This window comes from Vanacampus margaritifer, chromosome 5 (assembly GCF_051991255.1).
Source record: "Vanacampus margaritifer isolate UIUO_Vmar chromosome 5, RoL_Vmar_1.0, whole genome shotgun sequence".
NCBI lineage: Eukaryota > Metazoa > Chordata > Actinopteri > Syngnathiformes > Syngnathidae > Vanacampus > Vanacampus margaritifer.
Window position 1 is genome coordinate 10894716 of NC_135436.1, and position 13145 is coordinate 10907860.

The window sequence follows — 13145 nt, forward strand, 5'->3', positions numbered from 1 at the left end:
CTCTTAAGATAACGATCGACTCTGGATCCTCGACAGATGTTATCAGTGTAGGCCACAGACAGAGGAAAGGATCAGGAGAATTACTGAGCTGCAGGTGTAGAAATGATACAAGTGAATATCAAGCTTTACAGTGACAGTTGTTTATGTGACGATCACGCCCAAAGATCGCTCTGCATCCTCCATGTGCTCACTGAACATTTTGCTCAGCTTCATTTGAATGTTTTTGAAAGGACCAGCAGCTGACGCTAGAGAGGAACTAGAACTAGAAATGTTATCATGACTTGTATTTATTTGTTGGAAGGACAAACTACCATTTATTGAAACTGGGAATTACTATCATTATGTTACTAATATATAAAGCAGCAATGCAAGGATGTGATTCCAATGTTAATGACAATAAAACATTGGCAACTCTGCCTCATGTTGCAGTTATAGCTAACATTGACATTCTGATCTTTATTATACTAAGAGTGAATTTTCTCAGGGTACCGCTGTTTTCTAAAACATGCATAATTGTCGCTGTCCTGTGAAAAATACTTATGTCCATTTAAAAAAAAAAGAAGGTTTTGGGGATATCTGCATTTAGTTTCACCCCCTAAACATAAAAATGTAAAAATGACAAAAATTAAAAAATTAATAAAAATCACAGGAAGGCGACGGTGTGTTACCATTAAGGTTCCCAGCTTTAACTCCTGCAAGTTAAACAAAAGATGTACTTTATATGATCCTAGGATTGTTTAATTTCTGTTATCTGCGATCAGCTCACGTCATGTTGCTATTTGTTTGCTGTCTTGAGTTAAGTCAAGTCAGTGTTTGTAACTTTGACTCTTGTTTTGGACTTTGCTGCTTTTTGTATTTTCTGAGGTACTCAAGTACTGCACCTTGGTTGCCTTCTCCCTTTTGTGACATTAAGTTACTGTTTTTGAAGTACACACCAGCCTTGCTTCCCTGCGTTTGTGGTTCACATCAACACTGAACCTGACAGCTTCACCAAGAAGTGGACTGATTTTTTGTGTGTGGATACTTAAGGAATTATTTTTTATGTATTTTTTGATTGTTTGTTTGTTTGTTTTTAGGAAGTGAAAATGCAGTCACATGCATATTTCAACTTTATTGTCAGATCTGAATTAAACTTTCTGGAAGAAACCCATCTTTGACACAATGAACATTTTAGATTGTAAGTTCTGCTCAAAAAGCTTTAGAGACCAAAGCCACAATAATCATCCTTCACACTAATGCTGCCATATAAATGTATGACGTCAGTATATCAGTATATTTCAGTGAGCCATGCTTGGTGATAAATGCTATTCATTTTCATCAGCTGATAAAAATAATTTATTGCAGGCCATTATTTCACATTTACATTCATGCACAACTGATTAATGCTTGTTCTCGGCTGCTAATGGTGGGTTGGTACAGATTTAATTACCATCTTACTAAAGGCTACAGTCTTGTGCCACCAAGCTCAGAGTATCATAGTGTAAATATCAAGAATGTGATCATTCTCAATTACATTTACTTGCTGTGGTCATGACAGAATCTATTTGCATCAAACAATGCTGACTGGCCAGTTAATGGTTATGAGCCATGAAATTACATCAACGAATATAATTAAAATGTCACTGCTACATGCAACTAAGCTTGTTTTGAACTGACATTTTCTTTTTGTTCTTTTTGCACCCATCACTTGTCTGATCATTGTTTCCTGTCTGAACTCTTGACAACATACAAAGAAAAAAATCACCAAGGAAGTCTTGGAACACACCCCTGAATCCATTATTTAATCAATCAGGGTTTGGACCATGCACTGTTGTTCTTTCTGATATTAGTCGACCACAGACTGGGCTTATCCCTTTTTCAGTGCATGTGCCATTGACAAACACAAAGCACGGTGATTTGAAAAGGCACGCAGTGGCTAATGTTGATTTGGTCAAGATTTCAGTATTGCTTTACAGCAACTTAGTGGGGCTTAACCCCAAACAAGAAGCAGAAATGGTCTCACACTCCATTTTCTATTTAAAAAAAATCATTCTAAAGGCTAGCAGTTTTTAATTATTTTGATTGAAAGAGAGTATGACGGAGGGTCAATGCTGCAGATGACACTAACACACAAAATACCTACACTTTAACAAAACCCTTTTTATTTCATTTGAGCTTCAACTCAACTGTACTGTGAAAAAACTGCCCCTTATTGTACCCTGGTGTGATTAGTGTCAGCTATCCATTTAGAGGACAGTTTAATTGTATGACTTTATTCTGACTGGTTCAATCATTTGTCAAAGACAGACTAAGTGTCCTTTGTAATTGAATTGTTCATTCAGGACCAAAGAACAAGTGGCACACTTTTTGGTTTGCTTAGTAATGATGTGTCAAAAAATATTAGGCATGTCTTTGTGCTTGCCCTGATATGAAAGAGGTATTAAAGCAGTACAATGCCACATTTAATGCTAATTTTACTGTGACTCTGATTTTAATCTCTTTTGTTTCACATTTGAATCAATTGTTTCCCATTTAGTTACTGACAAGACGGTACTGAATGTATACAGTTCCAAGACAAGGTATGTGAAACCTTTCATCTGCATGAAATGGACATAAAATGTGATCTAAGACTAATCTAAGTCACAACAATTTTTATTTATTTTTTTTTATTTTATTTTATTTTATTTTTTTTTCTACAGAAGAGCTCAGTATTGTTCATTCGATTTGACATCATCATTGCTCTCCTTTTTTTTTTTTTAAAAAACAACAAATCAATTAAAAAAATTTCAATAAATGTTTTTTTTTTTTTTTTTAAATACATATACATATATATATATACATATACACACATATATATATATATATATATATATACATATATATATACTTTTTTTTTGTATGTGGATGAGCATGTGTATGTGCGTGTGCGTGTGTGTGTGTGTGTGTGTGTGTGCGTGCGTGCGTGCGAGCGTGTGTGTATTCATCAGTTCACCTAAAGCCCATTAAAAAAAATCCCATACTAATAATATAATATAATAATAAATTGCCAAATGCAGAAACATCAATGTAAGTTATCACGATGTAGTGGCTCTCGCTAACTGACAGAATTAAGTAACCGGAATTAGGTTAAAAAATTCTATATACGTAGACCATGTTTCTATAAATTTTGATATTTGGTTTTTATTTGAGGCAGATATTTTTTCCATTAAAATGTGATTTATGAGGAGGTTAGACCATTGGTCGATATTCAGAGTTTGTTTATTTTTCCAGTTAACAAGAATTGTTTTTTTAGCGATAGTAAGGGCTACAAGTGTAGATTGAAATTGTTTATGTGGTAAATCAGTTGTTGTTAGGTCACCTAGCAAACACAAGTTTGGAGATAAAGGTATCCTACAGTCCAAAATAGCGGAAAGTTTTTCTAAGACTTTAGTCCAGAAATACATAACCGGAGTACATAACCATAAAGCATGAACATAAGTGTCTGTAGTGTTTTGTAAGCATTGGAGACAAATGTCGGAGTCTGAGAGTCCCATTTTCTTCATCATATATTGAGTAATGTATGTTCTGTGAATAACTTTATATTGGATAAGTTGTAAATTTGTGTGTTTTGTCATTTTAAATGCGTTTTCACAAACTTGAATCCAAAAGTCAGGTTCCGGTGCTATAGACAAGTCTGTCTCCCATTTCGAGATGGGTAAAGACATTTTATCAGTATATGAAAGTAACTTATATATTTTTGAAAGTTTTTTTGTTGTTGTCGGAGAAAGCTTGTTAATATCTTTAGCTAAAACAGGCGGTTGGAGCGTACCCCGAAGTGTTGGAATTTTTTTCTTTATCATATTTTTAACTTGTAGATAATGTAAAAAATTTCCGTTTTTTATATTGTATTTTTGGAGCAAGGATGTATATGATATAAACATATTATCTGAGAAGAGATGGTGGAGATGTGTAATTCCTTTCTGCTCCCACACAGCTAAATGAAACGGTTGGTTGTTAAGTTGAAAGTCGGGGTTATGCCATAGGGGAGAAAGTCCACAGGGCTCCACTTGGGCTTTTGACAATTCTAGTGCCTTCCACCAGACAGTCACGGTGGCGGAAATCATTGGGTTTTTAAAACAATTATGGCGCTTAATCGATGTTGTAATAAAGAGTAAATCTCGAAGTCTGAGGTTATTACAATCCTTCTGTTCTAGTTCCAACCAACAGTTAGTGTCTCTGTTGGGTTGTGCCCATAGAACGATATATTGTAGCTGGTTAGCTATATAGTAGTACATAAAATTTGGTGCCTCTAGACCACCTTTGGATTTGCTTTTCTGAAGAGTAGATAGACTAATCTTTGCTTTTTTTTTATTCCAGTAAAATTTTGTTACGGCTGAGTCCAACAACTGGAACCATTTAGCCGTAGGTTTAAATGGAATCATTGAGAAAAAATAGTTTATTTTAGGTAAAACTTTCATTTTAATGGTGGCTATTCGTCCTATTAGAGAAATAGGAAGATTATTCCAGCGCTCCAAGTCACTATAAATGTTATCCAGAAGTGGAGAAAAGTTTAAATGAATTAAATCAGTTAATTTAGGTGAGATTTTTATGCCTAAGTATTTTAAATTACCTATAGGAAATGAGTAGTGTGGGTCCTGGCTTGCAGGGTTCCATGAATTTTCTGTAATAGGTAGAAGTGTTGATTTTGTCCAGTTAATAGAATAATCTGATAACTGTGAGAATTTAGTTATTAAATTAAATACTTCCCCTAGCGAAGTAGCCGGCTTTTCTAAATAAAGTAAGATGTCATCGGCATATAGATTAATTTTATGTTCTGTTACCCCAGAGTGAATTCCTTGAATCCTTCTTTCCTGGCGTATGGCTAATGCAAGTGGCTCAATAAATATTGCAAATAATAAAGGGGATAGTGGGCATCCCTGTCTTGTGCCTCTCTGTAAAGTAAAGCTCTGAGATATAATCCCATTAGTAGTAACTGTAGCTTTTGGAGAATCATATAATACTGATACCCAGTGGATAAATGATTTCCCAAAGCCAAATTTATTTAAAACAGCAAAGAGGAAGGACCAGTTAACTTTGTCGAAAGCTTTTTCTGCATCCAATGATATAATAACTGCCTTTTTATCATGCCGCTGTGACATGCTAATAAGGTTAAAGAGTCTCCTAATATTATTAGTAGAGTGCCGATCTTTAATAAAGCCTGTTTGGTCGCTATGAATAATTGTCGAGATTACTGTTTCTAGTCTAGATGTGAAAGCCTTAGTGATAATTTTAATATCAGTATTAATTAGTGAAATCGGACGGTAACTTGATGGAAGGGTGGGGTCTTTTTCTGGCTTTAATAAAAGTTTAATTGCTGCTGTATTCATGTGTGGGCGTATGTAACCCTTAGTTTTAATTTCTGTTACTACTCTTAAGAATAGTGGAGCAAGCATTAACCAGAAGTGCTTAAAAAATATAGCCGGATAACCATCCGGGCCAGGTGCTTTGCCATTAGGCATACTATCTAGAGCACTGTACAACTCGTTTATAGTAAGTGGCGCATCTAACATGTCTTTATATTCAGTAGTTAACTGAGGCATATTTAAGCTACTGAGGAATGCCTCAATATGCTCAGGGTTAGGCTTGTTAGTTTCTAAGTATAGGTTACGATAATAGTTATAAAAAATGTGATTAATTTCTTCTGGTGATTGTGTGCATTCACCAGTTGTCCCTTTAATCGCCGTTATAAGAGACTTTTCCCGATTGCGTTGAAGTTGGTTTGCAAGAAATTTACCTGATTTGTTATTATATTCAAAGTTGTTATATCTCAATTGTTGTATTATAAATTCTGTCTTTTTAGTTAGCATATCGTCTAACTGTATTTTTGTATTTTGTAAGTCAGTCCATATTTGGTTATTTGGGTTTATTGCGTACTCATCCGTCAGTTGTTTAATTTTATCTTCCAAGTCTTTTTCTGATTTTTGATCCTTTTTCTTTTTATAAGATGAATATGATATAATTTTACCTCTAATTACTGCTTTCCCAGTTTCCCAGAGAAGAGATGGTGATAGGTCTGGAGAGTCATTTATTTCCAAAAAGTCTGCCCATTCTTTTCTTATAATTTTGTCAAACTCTGCGTCGTTTAGCAGTGAGATGTTAAACCGCCATGTCGGTGGTGGTTTAAAGGTATAATCAACTTGTAGGGAAAGGGAGACTGGTGCATGGTCGCTAATAATAATAGGATGTATTTTTGTAACAGTTTTATCAGCAATAGAGTTATTTGTAAGAAAATAATCAATTCTTGAAAAAGACCGGTGCACAGCGGAAAAGAAGGTAAATTCCTTCTTATTTGGGTTTTTAAGTCTCCAGCTGTCGACGAGGCCAAAGTCATCCATATATTCCCCTATTACTTTAGTAGATTGTAATCGTCTACATGTTGTATTATTAGAACGGTCAACTAATGGATTTAAGACTGTGTTAAAGTCTCCTCCAATAATAATAGTAGAGTTCGCTGCTAAATCAAACAGCTGAGAGAAAAATTCATGGAAAAAGGCCGGATCATCATTATTAGGGGCATATAAATTACCAAGTCACAACAATTGACAAACACATCTGTATACCACACAAAGAATTGTATGTTTTTTTTTTAAATTGTTTACACTAGGTAAACATTCAAAGTGAAGGGTAGAGAAAGGATGAGAACCACTACCCTATGGTCTTGGTCTTTCATTTGTATATAGACCTCTTTTCCACCTATTAAGGCACTGAAACCGTTTCACACTGACTTCGCCTTCACCTACAGATAGTGCAGCATTAGGAGCAAATGGGGTGTTCACTATCTTACTCAAGGGCACTTCAACATGGTCGCAGGGGCTCAGGATCAAACTCAGAACCTGTGGGTTGAGAGACAAACACTCTACCAATGAGCCATGCTGCCCCAGAATGGTTATCTTCTCCAAGAGTTAATTGGAGTAAACAATCAACTAAAAGTGACAAGATTGTAGTTGTTAAAGTTAAGACACACACACCAGTTAAAAGTAGTTTGTTCTCAAGATACATTGTCTGGTGTGTACAAAACAACAAAGCAACAAAACAGCTGTCAGATTGCCTACAATTAAAAATTATGAATTTGTGTGAAGCTGAAAAAAGTCCCAAATGTCAAATTGGCTACGCTTCAAGATAATGTCTGTTTTTGCTGAAACACATGAAATCAAAGCATAAATCTGCTTGGAGACACACACACATGAACATTGTTCCAAGTGGCAAAAACAGACTATAAACCAGATTTGAAAAGGATTGTTGAGGGAAAGAAATGCGAGAACTCCCACTAAGCAACATGCATGATAAGAGAAATAAAGCGATTGTAAATTATTGCATTTTTGTTTGTTTGTTAGTTCTGTGGGAGTCCATTTATGTCGCTATCATCATGATGTGTAACATTTACAGTAAATCTGACAGAGCAGAGGTCTGTGTGTGTAAGAGAACGAGAGAGTGAGGGGATGGGATGGGGGCAGTTTGTGTGTGCCCATTTGTGTGATGTGACTCTTTGCAGTAGCACAATAAAAATTGCTTTTAGAGGCTTTTAGCCTCTTACTGGTTGGCCACCCCTGGTTCATGGCATCTGATATGGCAAGTGTCTCATAAGCAAAGGTGATTCTCACCTATCTGATCCTCTTGCGTTGGCTACAAAGAGGAAAAAATGTCACTGTATCTTCCATGATGTTGACCGATGTTTCATCTTGTACACCTCCATCCCAAAGTTTTCTCGATTAAGAGAATTGTCCCCCAAATGTTAAAATTTCAACCTTGACATTTCAGCTTTAAGTTTACAAATGACCTTATTTGCATAATGAATAGAATGCACCGTAGAATTTTCAGGCGGGATGCCAAACAACAAAACGAAAGTCAAATCAGGTTTGCTCTGCATTACAACCTGTAAAATATGCCCTATAGTATTTTTCTGTCTCATTTAGAGTTCAATTCCTCTGTACAACCATGTGCTGGTTACATGCTAATAGGTTGCAAATTTTCAATATTTCTGTGCTGAATTATGTATCTGTATTATACCATTTTTAGCAGAAATATCCATCCCCACAAAAATGGAAATTGTCATGTTCCTCATGCCCCACCAACTTCCGTAGGGGAATCACATCAGTACAAACGTTTGGTGAATCGGCCCAAAGGAAATCATCCACATGACATACGAGTACACCTGTAACTTTGCCCTGTTCGTCTAACCACTAGACCACCACTACAGGAACCACTTTTGACATTTTAGATTTTAACATTTGTTTACTTTCCATCGAATCTTTTTTCTGCCTGTTTCAAAGATCAAACATTTAACCTCTTCCTGTTTAGCTGCATCAAATCAAATGTGTTTAGGAATGAGTGCATCACCATCCATGATATCTTATTCAGCATTGAGACCATCAACTGCTATCACAATTGTTGCATTGGCTTTGTCTGCCCTGCTGAGCTCTTGAGCTCAAAATGAGATATGTTCATTTCTTTTCATAAAGGTTACGGGTCTGTCCCATTATTAACTCATTCACTGCCATATATTCATTAAAAAAAAATATTCAAAAAAATTAGGGGCATTTTAATTGTAATTAATCACATGACTTTATTAGTTAACTCACAATTAATCAGCAATTATATATGTTGTAAATGTACAATAAAAAAAATCTAGGTTTTCATACTGTTGTTAACAAAAGTGGGAAAAAATGTTAAACTAATAGAAATAGTTCAAATGAATTTTTGACGTTTACAGCCGTCAACGGCAGTGAATGAATAAAAAAGAAAGGAAATATTATTAAAAATTCGGGGCGTCGGGTGATTAAAGTTTTTAATCCTAATTAATCGCATGACTTCACTAGTTAACTCGCGATTAATCACAAATTTTATGTACAAAACTCAATACAGTATAGTAAAAAAAAATCTAGATTTTCAACAAAAGTGGAAAAAAATGTTATACTAAAAGAAATAGTTAAAATTATTTTTTTACGCTTACAGTAGTCAATGGCAATGAATGAGTTAACTTTACATTGGCAGTAAACACTTGGGGTATCGTATCCATTGTGCGTCATTTCATTTTGTGTCACTGTTGGATGTCCACTGTCATTGTGTGTGTTTGAGCTACCCGTCGCTCTGTTTACAATACACAATTTGTTTTCATTTTTATTTTCACTGTGGACATCTTGGACAGTTTATCCATCCCGAACATATTTGTGTGCTTTATTAAGCCTTGAATGATGCACTCAAACAAGGATGTCCTCCACACTGCTAGTTTCACTCTGCACTCTCTGCTTGTGGACTTCATGACCTGTCTCATATTTTTCCTCTGTTGACTGAGCTGCTTACAGTCCTTAACCTCTCTGATTTTTCTGCTTCTGTGAAAGCTTTTCTAGAAGCATGTGAAACTGATATGTTTCCTCCTACCTTAGTACCCATTGTGGTGCCATCCAATTCATGTGACTTGTCAACTAGTATAAAGCATGCGCCTGCTTTCCAATATGATGATTCATTTGTCTGGTTTCGTCCAACTTTAGCAGGACTTTGTAGTTAAGTTCCATCATCTGTTACCAACATTGACTTGCATTTAAGAAATAACGAGTATATATTTTTCACTAACTTTTAGCCAGTGAACTTGTTTCTCTTCTGTCATAATCGCCAAAATGTGAATCATAAACTTCTGTCTGTGGGGCAGTATGAGGTTCTGTCCTACGATTCAGTAATGCAATATAGTAAATGATGAGAAAACAATGCTTACAGCCTCAACCAGTTATTAAATACAAAGGTTCACATACATTGCCCGCCCTGCACTGTGACATTTGTACATATTTTTAGTAAAAACACAGTCACACAAGTGTTAAAAAGAAAAGTGTGTCTATTATTGTAACTTAGATCAGTAGGGTTACGTGTACCCCTGGGGGTACGTAAAGGCACTCCAGGGGTACATGAGATTTTAAAAGAGTAATTAGAATGAAACATTCATGCAAAACCACTTTAAAAATAATTACTAATTTATGCAAATACTTCAGTAAAATGTAAGTTCATAAATAAATGTTATTCAACTTCATTGTCCTAAAAAACCTGAGTCTCCCCATATCAGAATGGTTCGACCCAGTCTGCCATATGCCACCAAAAATCCTCTGCAAGCCCGGACTGACACGGCGGGAGCAGCGGGATTTTTCCTGGTTGGCCGCCAGTTAATGGTGATAATTTTTGTGAGCACAAATCTATAATTAATTTTATTATTTATTTCTTTTTTTAGTAACATCTTTTTATTTCCAAAAAGTTCAAGATTTATGAAATGATGTTCCAAAATTTAATAAATCAGAAAATGATGGCACAACACTCTATTTTAGGTCTTTTCTTAACCAAAAATGTTTTGCGCTTGCTGGTTAGAGCCGGGGTACTTAGCTGAAAAAATATTTCACAGGGGGTACAACACTGAAAAAAGGTTGAGAACCACTGACTTAGAAGATAAGATCGCATTTGATAACCGATTTATGCAGAAATTTAGTTAATTCTAAATGGTTCAGAGTTCACATACCTGTAGCTTTTTCTGGAACGGTGAATGAGAAGTATGGGTTTAGTGTGTTTTGTTTGTCTGTTTTCTTCTAGGTTCCTCATTGGTAGCTTATAAGTAATGTACTTTCAAGCTAATGTGGCAAATACACATTATCAGCATGAGTAATGTTGGATTTGTTATTTGACAGGGGCTAGAAGCTATAGGATCTCCGCCATCCATCCAGCTATCTGTCAATGCATTTTCTATACTCTTTGCCCTCATTAGTGTTGTAGATGAGCTGGAGCCTATCCTAGCTAGATTATGGCCAAGAGGTGGGGTACACCTTGGATCAGTTGCCATCCAATCCTGGGCAAGGAGCCAAGAAAATAAAGCAAAACAAAACTTGCATTGAAATACACACAGCCTGACCATTTTAGCAAAGTTTCTATAAGCATGGCTCACAACTCTGATCAGTGATGGTAGCAACATGTCAGCTGACTTTTGATATGACTTGCAGTGAAATACATGTTATTCTATTTCGAACCATGGAACTGCTTCAATGAAGCCAAAGCAATTCTGATCACCTTGCCAACAGGCGCCAACTGTAAGCTGTACGTCGATCTGGGAAGGGTGAATGGGCCAGTCGTCTGTCACCAGGTAGGGATCATACGTCACTCCATCCACGTAGAGTGTTACCGCTGGAAACTCCACGTTGATCACGTAGTAATGCCATTCCTTGTCGCAGATCTGGCAGAGAGAGAGAGAGAGCGAGAGAGAGCGAGAGCGAGAGCGAGAGAGAGAGAGAGAGAGAGAGAAGGCATTATAAGTAGAGAGCAAATGTAATGGTAGCATGGCTGATTCATGGTTCTGGGGATCGAGGTTTGAATCTTGGCACTGGATTCCCAGTGTAGAGTTTCCATATGTCTTACTACCACAAACATGCAGGTTTGGTTGATTGAAGATTTTAAATCAGGAGTGCCCAACAAGTTGATCGCGGTCAACTGGTAGAGCGTGCCTGAGGCTAAAGCCAAACTGTGGCAGGCTTTTTACTTTGTCTACCTGGATTTGACACCTCTGATGTTAAACTACATTGGAGCTTGTTGCCCCTCCCCAGCAGAAGTGTAAGTGAATCCACACTTGTAATGTGATGAAAGGATGATGCTGATTGCAATACATTAGCCTTTGATCCTCCTCTGAGGAAAGCTTGACTGTGCCACTCATCAGCATCCCTGACCATTTTTTAGACCATGTAATTGATTGCACAAGCACCCTCATGCCTGTTGTTTATATTTAGCATAATTTCTGTTTTGCCACAGTAGTGTCAATGCTAATCGAGCTGTGCTTCATCTCAGCTCCTCTCAGTTAATGTGGGTCTGGCTCTGAACACTTGACCTTGGGTGACCCCACTGTGCGCATGCAAGCACAGCAGATGTGAGTTCTAATCAATGGAGTTGGTTTTGGTTGTGCGAGGAGCATCCAACTTGGTGTGATCTTTCGCCATTGCTGCTTGACAGAGAACATCAATATCTGCAGTTAGTGCTGAGACTGAATGTAGGATCATGATGGGATCAGGGTCGATAACAGTGAGACTTTTTTTTTAATTTGGAGGTTCAGTACAAGGTCGCACCTTGCGTGTCTGCAGTCGCCTTCACACTGTCTTCCTAGTAAATTGGTGCATCAAAGGCGTAACAGTAGAGCCAGCGGATTTATTTGTCTATCTCCTTTTGACAGAACTCACGAAGCGGAACATGGCAGTGTCTGAATTGTGCACTCACACAGGCGTAATGAGATTATTGAATTAGTGGTGATAATTACCTTCACCACAAAGGACTGTGGGCAGTGAGTATCAGGTGTTAAACTTCATAGTCCACTAGTTCCGCCTCTGAGACAGCCTTAGAGACGGTCAATTCGTGGGATGTATCTCAACCCTCTAAGTCTGTGTCAGTATCTTCCACACAGCTAGCTGGGTGGAATTTGTGTTTAAATCCCAGCATTTGCAATATAAGAAATGAGACCAAGATTATTTTAAAACTTTTTCCACAATTAATTTGACCTAACTGTACAACTGAAGTCATTTTTTAAAATACTCCTGAGATGGGAAGTAAAAATAAAATAAAAACTATACGTGTGTAACAAATATTGCCCGTCACCCTCAATTTTTCCATTTGGTGTGCCTTTTTAATAATTTCCCCCTGGGGAGTGTGTGTGCGTGTCTTAACTCTGTGTTTTCAGTTAAACAGGACTCAGAGTTTCCCTCAAGCAGGGACTGGACTTCGTTTTATAACCCCCAGGAAACGCATATCACAGCTCCGACAGACCTGAAATCCTGTCTGATAAGCAGTCCCCAGACCATCTTTTATGGCCTGGCCTATGCACAGGAATTAGCCATGTGTGTTTTTTTTTTTAAACAAGGCCCCTTGGAAGGTGTATGGTACAACAGTGTCCTCCAACGGTCACTATCGGTTATCCTCAAGAATCCTGACGCTCCTAATTAATCTGAAGTCTACATAATTCAGGACATACACGGACTCTATGTACTGTACTTGACTGACATCAAGTAACTCCTGTTGTTTATCTTTGTACACAACCTGTATGTCTATCTCAAATGAATGATGTGTGTAATTTTTGTAGCCACCTAAATTTAGCTAATAAGTAAGCTTAGCGGATTCAATGA

General features: G+C 36.9%; 1 protein-coding gene across 1 annotated transcript in view; it reads right to left on the reverse strand.

The window, feature by feature from the left end:
• The window catches only part of LOC144052267 (calsyntenin-2-like), a 223643-nt gene that overhangs the window by 26034 nt on the left and 184464 nt on the right, over positions 1-13145 (reverse strand). Inside the window, exon 9 of the mRNA XM_077566194.1 lies at positions 11056-11218. Within this exon, the coding sequence (XP_077422320.1) occupies positions 11056-11218 (163 nt within the window). The remainder of the gene's footprint in view (positions 1-11055; positions 11219-13145) is intronic.